Source organism: Natrix helvetica, assembly GCF_964273705.1.
Source record: "Natrix helvetica genome assembly, chromosome: 3".
Taxonomy (NCBI): domain Eukaryota; kingdom Metazoa; phylum Chordata; class Lepidosauria; order Squamata; family Natricidae; genus Natrix; species Natrix helvetica.
In genome coordinates, this window is record NC_138549.1 from 174,954,080 (window position 1) to 174,973,853 (window position 19,774).

Here is a 19,774-nt window from a genome sequence, read left to right on the forward strand (position 1 = left end):
GAGGGGGCTTGGAAATCAGGACCCGCCTGGTGGTGGAGACGAGGAAGGGTCTGCAGTGGCATTTCTCAACCTCTGTCCCTTTAAGGCAGGGGGGACTTCAACTCCCAGAATTCCCCAGCCAGCTGTGCTGGCTGGGGAATTCTGGGAGTTGAAGTCCACACATCTCCAAAGGGGCAACGATGGAAGGAGACGGGATTACAGCACAACCCCCGCTGTGAGAATTTGGGAACCTTTGTGGAACGAAGGTGTGGGAACGCAATGTGTGAATGCGTGGGTGCCAGTGTGCGTATGTATTTAAAAAAAAAAAAACAGTCGCTTTTCTGGTTAGAACTGGGAACTTGGGAAGCTCAAATATGGCATGGTGGCCGGCCTGGGAGGGGAGGTGTCAAAATATATCCGCATGACAGCTACGACTTTGAGAGCTGCCATCTTGATTTTTTTGACCAATTTCCCCTGGAAACCTTTGCCAAGGGCCTCCATTGAATGGCCTTTCTACGTTTCACATATTTGGTGACTTGAAGAGGTGTGGACTTCAACTCCCAGAATTCCCCAGCCAGCCATGGCTGGCTGGCTGGGGAATTCTGGGAATTGAAGTCCACCTATCTGAAAGTTGGTTAAGAGTGAGCAACATTGATCGACGGGGTGCCAGTTAGGAAAAAGGTGGACTACAATAGCGAGGGAAGCCTTGAGGACTACAAACTTTGACCCGGGAACAATAAAAAACACAGTATCTTGGGTCTAGACAATTCTTGACCCAGACATTCTCCTTTGGGTCAAGTCTGAGTGTTGAGATCCTCAAAGATATGTCCGGATAAGTTCCTTGGCAGTCACGCAGTAGAGATTACCCGCTGCTTCTCCTGGTGGCCTCCCATCCCGTTGACTCTGACAAGGGCCAGCTTACATTTTTCAAACGATCACAACAGCCCCAATAAAGTCTCATTGAAAACAAGCTGGACAAACTCAGGATCATGTGGGTTTTGTGGGTTATAAACAGGGAAGGAGCTCCATTTTGACTTTTCAAGCCTAGTCTACAGGCCGGATGTTTCCTTGTGATTTCCTTGTGGTCTCCTTTCCATTTCCTTTTCTTGTTTCTCCAGTGCAGGTAGTCCTCGACTAACGACAACAATTGACCCCCCCAAAGTGTATGTTGCTAAAGTGAAACATTGGCTAAGTGAGCTTTTGCTTCGCTTTACGACCTTTCTTACCACCGTTGTTAAGTGAATCGCAGCCGTTGTTAAGCTAAGGACACGGTTTTCAAACGAATCTGGCTTCCCCATTGATGTTGCTCGTCAGGAGGTCGCAAAAGCAGATCGCGTCACCCTCAGGACACGGCGGCTGTCATAAATATGAATCACTTGCCAAGCACCTCAATGTTGATCCCCTGACCATGCCGATGCTGCAACGGTCATAAGTGTGAGAAACAGTCCTAAGTCCCTTTTTTCAGTGCCATTGTAATTTTGAACGGTCACTAAATGAACTGTTGTAAGTCAAGGACTGCCTGTAATTGTAGTCGTAAATTGAGGACTATCTGTAATTATGGCCGTAAGTTAAGGATGGCCTATATAATTATGGCTGTAAGTTGAAGACTACCTGTAATTGCGGTCATAAGTTGAGGACTATCTGTAATTATGGCCTTAAGTCAAGTACTGCCTGTATTTGTGGCCTAAGTTGGGGCCTGTCTGTAATTGTGGCCATAAATCAAAGACAACCTGTAATTGTGGCCGTAAGTTGAGGCCTGCCTGTAATTGTGGCTGTAAGTCGAGGCCTGCCTGTAGTTATGGCCGTAAGTTGAGGCCTGCCTGTAATTATGGCCGTAAGTTGAGGCCTGCCTCTAATTGTGGCCGTAAGTTGTGTAAGTATGGCCCTAAGTTGAGTCCTGCCTCTAATTGTGGCCATAAGTTGAGGACAACCTTTAATTGGCCGGGTGAAACTTCATTACATCAGCTCCAAGGGTCAGCATTTAAGCCACTCTGATGCGTTAGAAAAATAATTGATTTCCCCCCCTAAAATTAAATATATCCTTCTATTTTACTGCTCCGCCACTGTCCACCATTTTCCTTTCTGGCAAATTCTCCCGCTAAATCTCCGCGCACCAGAAGAGCCGCTGCTGCCCTCAGTTTAGGACTATTATTCTCTATTTAAATAATTCTTAATTTATCTTATTTATTATCCTATTTATTGTTTGCCAATGGGTAAGGGGCCGGGTGGGTGGCGGGGAAGAGAGTGTTTCCTTTGAAATGGGATAGAGTTTCCTGCCTGAGCAGGGGGTTGGGCTAGATGACCTCCAAGGTCCCTTCCAACTCTGTTCTCTCTATTCTATCCTTTGCATGCACTGTAGCTAGGAAGGAACTGGTTACGGCTGGCCCTTGAGGCGGATCTGCTTGCGTGGTGTGTGTGTGTGTGTGTGTGTGTGTGTGTGTGTGTGTGGTTTTTTTTGGTCTTCGCTTTTGCTCCAGAGACCAAGCAGAGATTTCAAACAGGGATCACAAAACTATACAAAAGTTGTGTGGTTTGCTTTCGAACGCCTGTGGGCCCGCGGAGCCAGTGCCCAGGAACCAGCCTTAACAAACACAAATCTAGAGACCCACAATTTTTTTTCCCCTTTGATTTTCTACTCTGGACCGCTGCATCTTCTTACAAGGGAGGAATCAACCTATTAAAAAGTCCTGGAGAACTTTTTAACCAAGATGGTGGGATTCGAACCCAGATCTTTTCTCCATGTCCTAAAACCGCCGCATTGGATTTCGCCCCCATGGCTTAGGCCGTGCGGTAGACGCGCCGAAGAAGGAAGGGAAGCTTCAACTAAGATGGCGACGGATCCGCACGCAGGTCGTCTTCGACTTACGATGGTTCACTTAGTGACCATTTGAAGTCGCAACGGCCCTGGAACTAAAAGGGACCCGGGACCCGTTTTTTTCACACTGACGACTGTTGCAGCATCCCCAGGGTCATGTAGTCAAAATGTTGATGTTTGGCAACTGACTCGGATTTATGACGGTTGACATGTCCTTTTGCGACCTTCTGACGAGCAAAATCCATGGGGAAGCCAGCTTCACTTAACAACGGTGTTCCTAATTTAACAACTGCAGTGATTCACTTAACGAACAAGGCAAAGAAAGTCGTAAAATGGTGTCAAAACTCACTGGATAAACTCCTGACTTAGCAACATCAATTTAGCGCTCCATTGTGGTCGTAAGTCGAGGTCTACTTGTGTAAACCAGGAACATCCCCTTAATTTCTTTTCTAAACTAGCCACCCTAACCCAACACTTTAATCCAGCGTTACATAATTTAAGAGGTGTAGACTTCGATGCTCAGAATTGCCCAGCCAGTATGGTTAAGAGTATTGCTTTCTGCTTGATTGTTTGTCTGGTGTTAATCCCTGCTTATCTAATCATTGGCTGCTGGATAGGATGTGTTCCTTTTTGTTTCCAACTTTTTTTACCCTCCCTTTTTTGAACGGTGTTTAAATGTGTTGCATTTCTAGGTGTCTATAAACAACACCCTATAATCAAGCTGTGGAATTCTGGGAATTGAAGTCCACACATCTTAAAAGCCACCAAGGTTGAAAAAGGCCATTCCTGTCACTCAACAATTCTCCCCAAAAACTAGGTGGTTTGATCTGCAGCTTAGGAATTACAATTAATTAATCACAATTGAATTTATAATTTAATTGGGATGCGGTGACTCAGTGGCTAAGACGCTGAGCTTGTCGATCAGAAAGGTCGGCAGTTCGGCGGTTCGAATCCCTAGCGCCGCATAACAGAGTGAGCTCCCGTGACTTGTCCCAGCTTCTGCCAACCTAGCAGTTGGAAAACACATAAAAAATGCAAGTAGAAAAATAGGGACCACCTTTGGTGGGGAGGAAAGAGTGTTCCGTGCGCCTTCGGCATTGAGTCATGCCAGCCACATGACCACGGAGACGTCTTCAGACAGCGCTGGCTCTTTGGCTTTGAAATGGAGATGAGCACCGCCCCCTAGAGTCGGGAACGACTAGCACAGATGTACGAGGGGAATCTTTACCTTTACCTTAAATTTATAATTTAATTTGAGCAACAAGGAAACAAATAAATATCCCTGGGTGAGTGAAGGAAAGTCAAGTTTGGGGTGACCAGATTCACCCACCCACCCCTGTGCAGATTGGGGTTCAAGGGCACTGCAGTCAAAACCTGGCTGGAAATCCAGAGACATGGGTAGCCCTCAGCTTATGACCATTCATTTAGTGACCATTTTCAGCACTGAAAAAAGGGACTTACGAACCGTATGGCCATTGCAGCATCCCGCTGGCCATGTGATCCAAATTCAGACGCTTTGCAACTGACATGTACTTGTGACAGTTGCGGTATCCTGGGGTCATGTGATCCTCTTTTGCGACTTTCTGACCACCAAAGTCAGTGTGACTTAAACACTGTGGCTAACTTCATAACTGCAGCGATTCATGTAACAACTGCGGCTGGGAAGGTCGTACAACCGGGTAGAACTCACTTAACAACCGTCTCGCTTAGTGGCAGAAATTTGGGGCTCAATCGTGTCCGTAAGCCAAGGACTTATCTGTATTTGCTCCATAACCACCAGGCTGCGAAAGTCTGTAGCGATTCTCAGTCATTCCCTTCCATTCCCCACCAGAGTTGAAGAAGCTTCTTGGATGAGAAGTAAAACATCTTCAGAAGAAAAAGTCCAGTTGCCTCCTGAAAAAAGCACCTTTGGGGCAACCAGGACCTGGATGACGGAGAATCTCTACAGACTTTTAGCTATGCAATTTGGGATGAAGACCCTTGGGAGGGTGTGGGAGTAGGAACAGAATTCCAGAGGGAAAAATTGCAGACTACAAGAACCATTTGACCCTGAGGACAGAGAGAAACCTCCAAGTAGCCTCAACGGCCCTCTAGAAGGATGCAAATGTCCAGCTGTCTGCAAGGAGTATCAATCCTTCCTTTCCCCACCCTCCAGTCAGAGCTGAAGAAGCTTCTTGGATGAGAAGCGAAACGTCCTCAACGAAGAAAACAAGAAAGTCCAGTTGCCTCCTGAAAAATCACCTCTGGGACACCAGGCCGCAATCTAATTTGGAGTAAGGCAGCTTGGCTGGCCCCAAGTCAACCCAACAGCTCGTTTCATGACCAAGAGTGGAGGCAAAACTGGATATATTTTTTTCATATAGTCTCTCACCTTCGCCATCTTGTCTTCCCAGGTGCGGATATCAGCAATGCACTACTAAATCATAAAAGCCTAGTCAAGATTTTATTCCGCAACCAACTCGGAATTGCAAATTGATCCGCAGGGTCTTTTAACTGATCAGGTTATAAGTATGTTGTACGAATGTAGTCACTGTTCTCATTTTGTCTTCCTGTTCTCCTCGCCCTACCTCCCCCCTCAAAACACAGCGTCCGCTGCACGCCAGGTTGTGTGGGACCTCCCAGCCGTTCAAGCGTTGAGCTGGGGTGACACAACATAGCCGCCTGGATCAAATAGGGACAGGCCGTTGGTAGTTTTGTAGAAAGTGTGCGAATGCGAGTAGATCAATAGGTACCACTTCGGTGGGAAAATAACCGTGTTCTGTGTGTCTTTGGCGGGTAGCCATGCTGGCCACATGACCACGGAAATCGTCTTCGGACAACACTGGCTCCCTCGGCCAAGACACGGAAATGGGCCGTGTGCCATGTAGAGTGGGACATGACTAGACAGGGAAACCTTTTAGTTTATAGTTTAATGTGTCGGGGTAACTGAGATATAGCCTCATCAGGGTACATGAACCAGGCTACTATGTTAAGCCATAATGTGGTAGACACACACCCAGGCGCCGTATGTTATACGAATGCAGGAACCGTCTTTGGTAAAAGCCAGGGTTAGATTTCAACCTCTCCGCAGAAAATGGAATGTCCATATGCGGATACCTCTTCTGGCGTCAAACCCTTAACCAGGATACTGTATTAAACCTTTGTCAGGTGTCATGCAACACCACAAACCATAAACGGATTGGATGGGCCGTGTTCCCGTTGGACTAAAACCACACCAAAAGGGAAAGGAAATGCTGTGGAGCCCCCAACCGACCCTAGGGTGTTTGGGGGGCAGATTGTTAGAAGCTTTGCATAACCCATGTGGACGAGTCTGTTGTATGAATGCGACGGTGGAACGATGTACTCACCCATCCTACTGAGATTTCAGGAGCTTGTAAACTGTTCCCAGAAAGAATGCTGGATGTTTTTAATTCCCTCTCAACGAGCCTCAGGTTTTAGCCCTACAAGGTAGGCCAGGGACAAACACACACACACACACACACACACACACACACACTGCAGGGATTTCGAGAATGCTAGTTTACCATTGCAGGGTATCTTCACCGAATCTTGACATCCCATCCAGAACTTTTCTGACTCCTTCGAGAGGAGGACGAGGTCCAGTCTGTTTTTTCCCCCGCTTCCCATTCTTCCAGGGCTCAGTAACTGCTTTACCTCTCCTGCCCCCTTTGTTGAGGGCAGGGTGACATTCGTGGACGCTGGGGTATGTGCAGAGACAGCACAAAAAAGAACGCCAGGTCAGCATCAGATGCCCGCACGTCGCCGTGTCCCCGTCCAGCACAGCTTTCAGGATTCGTTAACGCACAGGGAGCACACAGATGGACCCACAAAGCACCACAACCAGTACTGCAGATACAATTTCCTTGGTGAACTCTTCCCAATGGACAATGCCAGGCTGGGAGTATGTGTGTGTGTCTCTCTCTCGCTCTCTCGCTGAACCACAGAGCCTGGTTTCCTGCCCGTAGATTTTGCACTTGGGACGGTACCCCAGTTCCCTTTTGGTGTTTAGACTGTAAATAAAATACGATAGCAATAATGAGTTCCCTCTGCATGATTTAGCTTCCCCACTCCTACCCCCCAGCCAGCCAGATGTTGGTCTGGGGCAGAATACAGGTCAATGCAAGTCTTCCTGATGTGAAACTACCTGCAGTATTGTAATGCAATTCAGGGATAATAAACGGCCTTCTTTTCTGCTATGTCGTTGCGTCGTTTGCCTTTTTAAGCGGGGTGGATTTGATTTAAATCAAGGCAATTTAAATCCCAATTTAAATCCCTAGTTCAGGGGACAGCAGCCTTAAACACTCAAAGAGCCACAGAGGTCCTAAACGGAAGCCCCCCCGTTCAGTAGTGAAATCCTCCCGGTTCGGTCCGGATCAGCCGAACCGGCAGGGACCATTAGCATCAGTTCTCCGAACCGGGAGGGAAAAATCCCTGGTCGCTCTACCCACGCCCGCCTGGTCGCCCTGTTGCCGCCAGAAAAAAATCCAATTACATTTGAGGTGGGAAATCCAGCTACGGAAGCTCCTTTGGGCCCACCCAGCAGGATTGTTGTAAAAAAAGGGAGAAGAAAAACTCTTGAAAACTCTCAAAGCAATGTTTGACAACCTTGGCCCGTGGAAGATAATGTGGACTTCAACTCCCAGAATTCCCCAGCCAGCAAATTTTGCTAGGATTTCCGAACATTGCTATCTCCAGCCCAGTGTGACAGGCTGGCAGCAGGAGGCGTGTCTTGCCCCTGCAGCCAATCAGCATTGGCGAAGCCATCAGCCAGGGACCATAAAGTGAGCAGCAATTCTGATGTGAACGGAGGGGAAAACGTTCGTATTGTCTCTGCCACAGAACTCAATGGTAAATGCAGCAGAGACAATCCGACTGTTTTCCCCTCCGTTCACAGCAGAGGCTGCTGCAGCCTGTCCCTTTAAGGTACTTCGACCCCCTGGGAGGGAGGGAGCCAGGAGGGACCCTAATGGGACCAGCAGCTCTCCTATGAATGGACTCATGCACACATTTTTTCCTACCGGGTTCTGTGGGCGTGGCTTGGTGATGGTGGTGAGCATGTGACTGAGTGGGTGTGGCCATGAGTGACACCGAGTTGGCCATGCCCACTCAGCCACAGGACCCCACCACAAAGCCACGCCTACAGAGCCGGTAGTAAAAAAAATGAATTTCAACACTGCCCCCCGTTCGATTCTAGAGCCGACAGGAAGTTCAGTTCCCCCACCATAGAGTCTCCTCCTAGCGCGGCATCCTTTTGACCGAAAGTCCCAATTTTGCGGAATATGCAGCCTCATGCTACATAACTAAGCTCCATTTCATGCTGAATAAACTAAATTATGAATGTATCTTAAATAGAAAACTATCTTTAGGCAGATGTTTTACTCCAAAAGCATTTTATTAAAATAAATTCGATAAAAATAAAAATGATTTAAATAGAAGAAAATCCGATTAAAATTTTAAAAATCCGTTTTTTTTTAAAATCATCAATTTTTTAATCTCCCTGCTTTTTAGGGAAGTGGTCCCCAATCTTTCTGACTTGGCGAACTGGCAAAGGGGGGGAGGGGAGAGGTGATGGTTGTGTATTGAGTCGCAGGCATGCAAGGGTAGCCCCCACTCACACAAATAGAGCTTTATATGTAACGTGCACTTGACTGCCACTTCCACGGGCTGCATCTGAAAAGGCCGCAGCACGCTGTTGGACTGCCGCCCAGGCAGGGGTGGGTTCCTGCCAGTTCTAAGCTCTTCTCTAGAAGAGGTTCCACAAATCTACTGTGCCGTTTAGAACCGGTTCCAGCTCCCTCCCTCCCCCCCCCCCGTCCGCACATCATCAAGATGAAGAGCGAGAGGAGGAATTCTGGGAGTTGAAGTCCACAAGTCTTAGAGCTCTCAAGTTTGAACACCCCTGAGTTTTTTTCCCTAAAGGGTTAGGGGTGCAAGGGTCTTGTAACTTGACAGCTTTAAGACTTGCACACTTCAATGCCAGAGTTCCTGAGCCAACATGACTGGAGGAGGAATTCTGGGAGTTGAAGTCCACAAGTCTTAAAGCTGTCAAGTTTGAACACCTCTGGGGTTTTTTTTCTAATGGGTTAGGGGTGCAAGGGTCTTGTAACTTGACAGCTTTAAGACTTGCACACTTCAATGCCAGAGTTCCTGAGCCAACATGACTGAAGGAGGAATTCTGGCAGTTGAAGTCCACAAGTCTTAAAGCTGTCAAGTTTGAACACCCCTGGGTTTTTTTTCTAAAGGGTTAGGGGTGCGAGGGTCTTGTCACTTGACAGCTTTAAGGCTCGCCTGCTTCAAATGCCAGAGTTTCTGAGCCAACATTTTGGTTGCTAAGCAAGAGCGTTGTTAAGTGTGTTTCACCACATTTTACAAGTTGGCCACGCCCACCCAATCACACGACTGAGAAGCCACTCCCACCCGGTCACATGGCTGGCAAGCCACTCCCACTCGGCCACATGGCTGGCAAGCCACTCCCACAAAGCAGGCAATACCTACAGAAGAGGTTCTAAAAAATTTTGAAACCCCCCACTGCGCCCAAGGGGTGGGGACCCCTGTTTTAGGGATGAAAGGGGAGGAGCCAAAGAAAACCTCAAGGTGGCCCAAGGTTAAGGTAGGCCCAAAACTAGCAGGATTAACAGGAATGTGGTAAAGAGAGATGGCATTCAGCCCATTTGGATCGGCTCACCTGAACCAATAGCGGAAATCATGAGGTGAGCTCACTCACCCGCCTCGGCTCTATACTGTCCTGTTTAGGCACTCTTTCAAGCCACGCCCATGCGTGCAAGCCACACGCATGTTCAAAGCACATGCACAGAAGGCCAAGTGCATGCGTTGAGGCACGCAGGCTCACATTTGCAAACCGGGAGGGAAAGTAAGTGAATGCCAGCCCTGGTGGTAAAGCAGAAGTGACACGCACAATCAGCAGAGCTGGTTCTACTGAATTATAAGGCCACGTCAACAGAATGCGGGTAATCTCCCCTGCCAAAATATTTGTAATTATATTATTAAAAGTAGTATAAAATATGAAAGTAAATATATGAAGAACGGTTGCAGGAACTGGGGATGTCTAGTTTAATGAAAAGAAGGACCAGGGGAGACAGGATAGCAGTCTTCCAATATCTCAGGGGTTGCCACAAAGAAGAGGGAGTCAAGCTATTCTCCAAGGCACCGGAGGGTTGAACAAGAAGCAATGGGTGGAAACTAATCAAGGAGAGAAGCAACTTAGAACTGAGGAGAAACTTCCTGACAGTGAGAACAATGAATCAGGGGAACAGAAGTTGCCTCCAGAAGTTGTGAATGCCCCAACACTGGAAGTCTTTAAGAAGATGTTGGATAGCCATTTGTCTGAAATGGTATAGGGTTTCCTGCCTAGGCAGAGGGTTGGACTAGAAGACCTCCAAGGTCCCTTCCAACTCTGCTATTGTATTGTATTGTATTATTGCAAATAGAGGAACATTAGGGAAGGAGGGGAAAGAGGAAAGGGAAGTGGGGAAGGGTAGAGAAAAGAGAAGAAAAAGAAGCGTTGACTTCCGACTCTCTCTCTCTCTCTGCTGCAGTAAAATAAAACTTCAACGTCACAACTTTTTATACATCAGGCATGAAGTTCAGAAGCGGTTTCCATGAGGAAAGAAAAGTACTTATATTCTTTTCTTTAATCAGAGTGGTCAGTTTTGCCATTTCGCCCAACAAGTTCTGCAATCATTCTTCCACGGTAGGTGTCAGAATGCAGGTGATCCTTGACTTAACAGCTGTTCGTTTTGTGACTGTTCAAAGTGACAGTGGTACTGTGAAAAGGGACCGATGACCGTTTTCACACTTAAAATATAGCTGCAGCATTCCTGTGCTCCAGACGCTTGGCAAACTGACTCGTATTTATGACGGTGTTCTGACCCAGGCTTCCCAAAAGCACGAAGCTGACTCCTCGTCCCGATAAAACCCCTTTTATTTGGCTGAAAGGGAATTCCTCTCCAGCAAAGTCTCGGCCGACGGTCTTTCCAGAGATTTCACAACCACAGACTTTGATCAGGCTTGGAGAGCTGCCAGGCCGATATCTTCTAAACTCCACGCTGTAGCAGCAATTCCTTGGCAAGAAGTCAGGAACTGATCTTAATGAATTGATCCAGTCTTCATTTGCAGGGGAGGACAGCTGGCAGACGATCCCGGAGTGAAAAAAATGCCTCGTTTTTAAGGTGTTGATGCTGGAATTCACGCAAAAGCTGCCTTGTCTAGTTCCAGCTCAAAACCAGGTTGCTTCACCATGAAACTACCCCGTCTATCTTCCTTCCTTCCCTCCTTCCCTCCCTCCTCCCTTCCTCTCCTTCCTTTTCTCCATTCCTACCTACATATGCACCTATCTAACCTTCTTTTTTGTCTTTCTTTCTTTTGTTCCTTTCTTTTCTTTCTCTCCTTTCTTTTCCCCCCATTCCTACCTATATACGGACCTATCTAACCCTCTTTTCTTTCTTTCTTCCTTTCTCTCCTTCCTTCCTTTTCTCCATTCCTAACTACATATGCACCTATCTAACCTTCTTTTCTATCTTCCTTTCTTCCTTCCTTTTCTTTCTTTCTCTCCTTTCTTTTTCCCCCCATTCCTACTTATATATGGACCTATCTAACCCTCTTTTCCTTTCTTTCTTTCTTTCTTTCTTTCTTTCTTTCTTTCTTTCTTTCTTTCTTTCTTTCTTTCTTTCTTTTCTTTCTTCTTCTGGATATCCATACAGGTTGGAAGATCCTGGGTCGGCTCCCAATGTGGAAATATATCCATTATAAATTTAGCATCTGCATTTGGAGTGTAGGTACAGATTATTTTAAATAGCCAAGGTGGGATAAGGATTCGGGGGGGGGGTTAGCTTAAGAGAGCGAGATGCAAGGAGACATCCAGAAAAAAATCAATTAGACGTTTGAGGTGGGAAATCCAGCTACAGAAGCTCCTTTGGGCCCACCCAGCAGGATTGTTGTAAAAAAAGGGAGAAGAAAAACTCTTGAAAACTCTCAAAACAATGTTTGACAACCTTGGCCCGTGGAAGATAATGTGGACTTCAACTCCCAGAATTCCCCAGCCAGCAAATTTTGCTAGGATTTCCGGACATTACTATCTCCAGCCTAGTGTGATAGGCTGGCAGCAGGAGGCGTGTCTTGACCCCTGCAGCCAATCAGCATTGGCGAAGCCATCAGCTAGAATTCTTCCATCTAGAGCAGCGATGGCAAACCTTTTTTGGCTCGCGTGCCACAAGTGGGGGGAGCGCAGGGGGGTCGTGTGCAGGCGTGCCGCACCCACAATGCAACGTGCGAACCCCCAGTGCGCATGCGCGCACAACGCGCGAACCCCCCCATTTTTACCTGCTTTTTTCACCCTCCCCAGGCTCCAGAGGCTTTATAGGAGCCTGGGGAGGGCGAAAATAGCCTCACCTGCCCCCCTGGAGGCCCTCCGGAGGCTTCAGGGACCGTCCCAAGTTTGGACACCCCTGCTTTAAAGTATAAGCCCTACCTTGTTTCAGGTTTATTCACCATTTCTCATTTTAGAACACAGGACATAGAATAAGAAAGTCGGGAAGGACCTTAGAGGTCTTCTAGTCCAACCCCCTGCTCGAGCAGGAGAACCTATTTCATGTCAGACTGTCTCATTTAGCAACAGAAACGTTGGGCTCAATTGTGGCCGTACGTTTAGGACCAACAGTACAGGAAATTCAACTACTCTCTTACAAAGACATTCCAACCAGCGTTGGGTTTCAAAAATTTTCGCGACCGGTTTCTCCGACCTTGGATAAATGACCACAACCGCTTCGCATGAACCGGTGCGAACCGGCTGAACTCTGATTCCAACTCAAGAAGGTAGGTACATGGACCATTTCTTCTCATCCAATGAAAGGTGGTTTATTCTTAAGCATGGCTGTGTGATCTAGGGTGCCAAACGAAGGCAAGATGGGAGCAAAGTTGCAAGTTCTGCAGTCGTCGGAATGCTTACCCCGATTTTTCCCGACCGAGCTGCATCCACCCTACTTTAAGGGACCCCCAAAATCTTAATAGGGGTTGAGTAAAAACTCAAGAGTGCGCCCACTTTGCCGCCTGGGCTGCTGTTGACTCTGAAGATGTGGTCCTTCATAGACATCCTCCTTGGCTTGCTAACCCCTTGCCGTCTGTTGGTCCCAAAAGAGGGGGGACTTTTTGGGGAGGACTATTTCTGGGAGACGTTTCCCGTAATGCACCTGGTTGGCATGCTTGGTAGATTCTCTGCTCGGATCCTGGCACGTCACGCCGGGCACTGGAAGCTACAGAAGTCAGCAGACTGGAAGAAGCGGTAGACATTCACCAAGGGGAACATCAGCAGAGCTCCTAGCAGAGAGCCCAGCTGCTCCACCGTGCCGTACCAGACCAGGGCGCTGTGGCTGCAGCTGCGAAGCATCATCCCTAGCATCACCTTGACGTAGGTGAGGGCTCCGGTGAAGGACACCCAGGAGATCACCTGGCGAGAGAACGGGGAGAAGAGGCGGGTGAGAAGTTGCCAGCTTGAGATCTTGGAAGATCTCCAGAAGATGCGGGTGGCTCCACCAGTGGATGTTTTTAAGAAGAGATTGGACAGTCATGTGTCTGAGGTGGTATATGTTCTCCTGCTTGAGCAGGGGGCAAGTCTAGAAGACCTACAGGGTCCCTTCAGGCTCTTTTCTGTTCTTTCTGTTCTGTTCTGTTCTATTCTATTCTATTCTATTCTATTCTATTCTATTCTACAATCTCCTATTCCATTCCATTCTCTCCTCTCCTTTCCTCTCCTGAATTCTTTCTATTCTACAATGTTTATTCTATTCCATTCCATTCCATTCTATTCTATTTTTATTCCTATTCCTAATTCTATTCTATTCTATTCTTTCTTTTCTATTTCTATTTCCTATTCTGTTCTATTCAGTTCCATTCCATTCCATTCCATATTCTATTCTATTCTATTCTCTCCTATACTATACTATACCACTCCATTCCATTCCATTCCATACCATAACATACTATCCTGCATTCTATTCTTTTCCATAATCTGTTTATTCTATTCTATTCTATTCCTATTCCTATTCCTATTCTATTCTTTCTTTTCTATTTCCTATTTTATTCTGTTCCGTTCCGTTCCATTCCATATTCTAGTCTATCCTATTCTATCCTATCCTATCCTATCCTATCCTGCATTCTATTCTATTCAACAATCTGTTTATTCTATTCTATTCTATTCCATACCATACCATACCATACCATACTGCATTCTATTATCTTCCACAATCTGTTTATTCTATTCTATTCTAATTCCTATTTCTATTCTATTCTTTCTTTTCTATTTCCTATTCTATTCTGTTCCATTCCGTTCCATTCCATATTCTATTCTATCCTATTCTTTCCTATCCTATCCTATTCTATTCCACAATCTGTTTATTCTATTCTATTCTGTTCTATTCTTTCTATTCTATCTCCTATTCTGTTCTGTTCCATTTCATTCCATATTCTATTCTATTCCATTCCATTCCATTCCATTCTATTCTATTCTATTCTATTCTATTCTATTCTATTCTATTCCATTCCATTCCATTCCATTCCATTCTATTCTATTCTATTCTATCTTCTCTGCACTCTTTCTGACTGAGTTCTTTGATGACATGGGAGCACAAAGCCCACACACTGTCTGAATCCAACCCACCCACCGCATTTCCCACCCGCAGGAAGTGATCGAGTGGCTGACTTACAATCAGGGCAATTCCCCAGTGGGAGTCCTTCAGGAGGGGGCAGGGACTCAGCACAGCCATGGCCATGTTGTAGGCCCCAAAGCCTGTCCCTGCAGCCGTCAGGATCCCCAGGAACAGAAGGGACCTGGGAGGGGGAGGAGAGAAAGAAGAGAGGTTGGGGGTTGCCTCTTTTGGAGACAGACCCGGATTTTGCCCACAACAAGCTGATATCCAAAGGAAGAATTAGTTAGAGAACGGCAGTGGTGAAATGCAATTTTTTTTACCACCCGTTCTGTGGGCGTGGCTTGGTGGCGTGCTGCGGCTTGGTAGGTGTGGCTTGGTGGGCGTGGCAGGGGAAGGATTCTGCAAGGAAACTGCCAAATCTGCATTCCCACCCCAATGGCAAAGGTGGCATTTGCCTGTTCTCCAAACTACTCAAAATTTCTGCTACCAGTTCTCCAAACTACTCAAAATTTCTGCTACCAGTTCTCCAAACTACTCAAAATTTCTGCTACCAGTTCTCCGAACTACTCAAAATTTCTGCTACCAGTTCTCCGAACTACTCAAAATTTCTGCTACCGGTTCTCCAAACTACTCAAAATTTCCGCTACCGGTTCTCCAAACTACTCAAAATTTCTGCTACCGGTTCTCCGAACAATTCAAAATTTCTGCTAATGGTTCTCCAAACTACTCAAAATTTCCGCTACCGGTTCTCCAAACTACTCAAAATTTCTGTTACCGGTTCTCTTAACTACTCAAAATTTCTGCTACTGGTTCTCCGAACTACTCAAAAATTCTGCTACCGGTTCTCCAAACTACTCAAAATTTCTGCTACCGGTTCTCCAAACTACTCAAAATTTCCACTATCGGTTCTCCAAACTACTCAAAATTTCTGCTACCGGTTCTCCGAACTACTCAAAATTTCTGCTACCGGTTCTATTAACTACTCAAAACTTCTGCTACCGGTTCTCCAAACTACTCAAAATTTCTGCTAATGGTTCTCCAAACTACTCAAAATTTCTGCTAATGGTTCTCCAAACTACTCAAAATTTCCGCTACCGGTTCTCCAAACTACTCAAAATTTCTGCTACCGGTTCTCCGAACAATTCAAAATTTCTGCTAATGGTTCTCCAAACTACTCAAAATTTCTGTTACCGGTTCTCTTAACTACTCAAAATTTCTGTTACCGGTTCTCCAAACTACTCAAAATTTCTGTTACCGGTTCTCTTAACTACTCAAAATTTCTGTTACCGGTTCTCCAAACTACTCAAAATTTCTGTTACCGGTTCTCTTAACTACTCAAAATTTCTGTTACCGGTTCTCCAAACTACTCAAAATTTCTGTTACCGGTTCTCTTAACTACTCAAAATTTCTGTTACCGGTTCTCCAAACTACTCAAAATTTCTGTTACCGGTTCTCTTAACTACTCAAAATTTCTGCTACTGGTTCTCCGAACTACTCAAAAATTCTGCTACCGGTTCTCCAAACTACTCAAAATTTCTGCTACCGGTTCTCCAAACTACTCAAAATTTCCACTATCGGTTCTCCAAACTACTCAAAATTTCTGCTACCGGTTCTCCGAACTACTCAAAATTTCTGCTACCGGTTCTATTAACTACTCAAAACTTCTGCTACCGGTTCTCCAAACTACTCAAAATTTCTGCTAATGGTTCTCCAAACTACTCAAAATTTCTGCTACCGGTTCTCCAAACTACTCAAAATTTCCACTATCGGTTCTCCAAACTACTCAAAATTTCTGCTACCGGTTCTCCGAACTACTCAAAATTTCTGCTACCGGTTCTATTAACTACTCAAAACTTCTGCTACCGGTTCTCCAAACTACTCAAAATTTCTGCTAATGGTTCTCCGAACTACTCAAAATTTCTGCTACCGGTTCTCCAAACTACTCAAAATTTCTGCTACCGGTTCTCCGAACTACTCAAAATTTCTGCTACCGGTTCTATTAACTACTCAAAATTTCCGCTACCGGTTCTCCAAACTACTCAAAATTTCTGCTAATGGTTCTCCAAACTACTCAAAATTTCCGCTACCGGTTCTCCAAACTACTCAAAATTTCTGCTACCAGTTCTCCGAACTACTCAAAATTTCTGCTACCGGTTCTATTAACTACTCAAAACTTCTGCTACCGGTTCTCCAAACTACTCAAAATTTCTGCTAATGGTTCTCCAAACTACTCAAAATTTCCACTATCGGTTCTCCAAACTACTCAAAATTTCTGCTACCGGTTCTCCGAACTACTCAAAATTTCTGCTACCGGTTCTATTAACTACTCAAAACTTCTGCTACCGGTTCTCCAAACTACTCAAAATTTCTGCTAATGGTTCTCCGAACTACTCAAAATTTCTGCTACCGGTTCTCCAAACTACTCAAAATTTCCGCTACCGGTTCTCCAAACTACTCAAAATTTCTGCTACCGGTTCTCCGAACAATTCAAAATTTCTGCTAATGGTTCTCCAAACTACTCAAAATTTCCGCTACCGGTTCTCCAAACTACTCAAAATTTCTGTTACCGGTTCTCTTAACTACTCAAAATTTCTGCTACTGGTTCTCTTAACTACTCAAAATTTCTGCTACTGGTTCTCCGAACTACTCAAAAATTCTGCTACCGGTTCTCCAAACTACTCAAAATTTCTGCTACCGGTTCTCCAAACTACTCAAAATTTCCACTATCGGTTCTCCAAACTACTCAAAATTTCTGCTACCGGTTCTCCGAACTACTCAAAATTTCTGCTACCGGTTCTATTAACTACTCAAAACTTCTGCTACCGGTTCTCCAAACTACTCAAAATTTCTGCTAATGGTTCTCCAAACTACTCAAAATTTCTGCTAATGGTTCTCCAAACTACTCAAAATTTCTGCTAATGGTTCTCCAAACTACTCAAAATTTCCGCTACCGGTTCTCCAAACTACTCAAAATTTCTGCTACCGGTTCTCCGAACAATTCAAAATTTCTGCTAATGGTTCTCCAAACTACTCAAAATTTCCGCTACCGGTTCTCCAAACTACTCAAAATTTCTGTTACCGGTTCTCTTAACTACTCAAAATTTCTGCTACTGGTTCTCTTAACTACTCAAAATTTCTGCTACTGGTTCTCCGAACTACTCAAAAATTCTGCTACCGGTTCTCCAAACTACTCAAAATTTCTGCTACCGGTTCTCCAAACTACTCAAAATTTCCACTATCGGTTCTCCAAACTACTCAAAATTTCTGCTACCGGTTCTCCGAACTACTCAAAATTTCTGCTACCGGTTCTCTGAACTACTCAAAATTTCTGCTACCGGTTCTCCGAACTACTCAAAATTTCTGCTACCGGTTCTATTAACTACTCAAAACTTCTGCTACCGGTTCTCCAAACTACTCAAAATTTCTGCTAATGGTTCTCCAAACTACTCAAAATTTCCGCTACCGGTTCTCCAAACTACTCAAAATTTCTGCTACCAGTTCTCCGAACTACTCAAAATTTCTGCTACCGGTTCTATTAACTACTCAAAACTTCTGCTACCGGTTCTCCAAACTACTCAAAATTTCTGCTAATGGTTCTCCAAACTACTCAAAATTTCCACTATCGGTTCTCCAAACTACTCAAAATTTCTGCTACCGGTTCTCCGAACTACTCAAAATTTCTGCTACCGGTTCTATTAACTACTCAAAACTTCTGCTACCGGTTCTCCAAACTACTCAAAATTTCTGCTAATGGTTCTCCAAACTACTCAAAATTTCCGCTACCGGTTCTCCAAACTACTCAAAATTTCTGCTACCAGTTCTCCGAACTACTCAAAATTTCTGCTACCGGTTCTCCAAACTACTCAAAATTTCCGCTACCGGTTCTCCAAACTACTCAAAATTTCTGCTACCGGTTCTCCGAACAATTCAAAATTTCTGCTACCGGTTCTCTTAACTACTCAAAATTTCTGCTACCGGTTCTCCAAACTACTCAAAATTTCTGCTACCAGTTCTCCAAACTACTCAAAAATTCTGCTACCGGTTCTATGAACTACTCAAAATTTCTACGAATGGTTCTCCAAACTACTCAAAATTTCTGCTACCAGTTCTCCAAACTACTCAAAAATTCTGCTACCGGTTCTATGAACTACTCAAAATTTCTACGAATGGTTCTCCAAACTACTCAAAATTTCTGCTAATGGCTCTCTTAACTACTCAAAATTTCTGCTACCGGTTCTCCGAACTACTCAAAATTTCTGCTACCGGTTCTCCAAACTACTCAAAATTTCTGCTACCGGTTCTCCGAACAATTCAAAATTTCTGCTACCGGTTCTATTAACTACTCAAAACTTCTGCTACCGGTTCTCCAAACTACTCAAAATTTCTGCTACCAGTTCTCCAAACTACTCAAAAATTCTGCTACCGGTTCTATGAACTACTCAAAATTTCTACGAATGGTTCTCCAAACTACTCAAAATTTCTGCTAATGGCTCTCTTAACTACTCAAAACTTCTGCTACCGGTTCTCCAAACTACTCAAAATTTCTGCTAATGGTTCTCCAAACTACTCAAAATTTCCGCTACCGGTTCTCCAAACTACTCAAAATTTCTGCTACCAGTTCTCCGAACTACTCAAAATTTCTGCTACCGGTTCTCCAAACTACTCAAAATTTCCGCTACCGGTTCTCCAAACTACTCAAAATTTCTGCTACCGGTTCTCCGAACAATTCAAAATTTCTGCTACCGGTTCTCTTAACTACTCAAAATTTCTGCTACCGGTTCTCCAAACTACTCAAAATTTCTGCTACCAGTTCTCCAAACTACTCAAAAATTCTGCTACCGGTTCTATGAACTACTCAAAATTTCTACGAATGGTTCTCCAAACTACTCAAAATTTCTGCTACCAGTTCTCCAAACTACTCAAAAATTCTGCTACCGGTTCTATGAACTACTCAAAATTTCTACGAATGGTTCTCCAAACTACTCAAAATTTCTGCTACCGGTTCTCCGAACTACTCAAAATTTCTGCTACCGGTTCTCCAAACTACTCAAAATTTCTGCTACCGGTTCTCCGAACTACTCAAAATTTCTGCTACCGGTTCTATTAACTACTCAAAACTTCTGCTACCGGTTCTCCAAACTACTCAAAATTTCCGCTACCGGTTCTCCAAACTACTCAAAATTTCCGCTACCGGTTCTCCAAACTACTCAAAATTTCCGCTACCGGTTCTCCAAACTACTCAAAATTTCTGCTACCGGTTCTCCGAACAATTCAAAATTTCTGCTACCGGTTCTCTTAACTACTCAAAATTTCTGCTACC

The 19,774-nt window shown here is 44.9% G+C and overlaps 1 protein-coding gene across 2 annotated transcripts in view; it reads right to left on the reverse strand.

Annotated features, from left to right (window-relative positions):
- Positions 1-12,287: 12,287 nt before the first annotated feature.
- SLC52A3 (solute carrier family 52 member 3) overlaps positions 12,288-19,774 on the reverse strand; it is a 64,620-nt gene continuing 57,133 nt past the window's right edge. For both annotated transcript variants that reach the window (XM_081949739.1, XM_081949740.1), the window contains exons 3-4: positions 14,512-14,635; positions 12,288-13,256 (exon numbers count right to left, since the gene is read on the reverse strand). In XM_081949739.1, the coding sequence (XP_081805865.1) occupies positions 13,044-13,256; positions 14,512-14,635 (337 nt within the window). In that variant the 3' untranslated portion in view covers positions 12,288-13,043. The remainder of the gene's footprint in view (positions 13,257-14,511; positions 14,636-19,774) is intronic.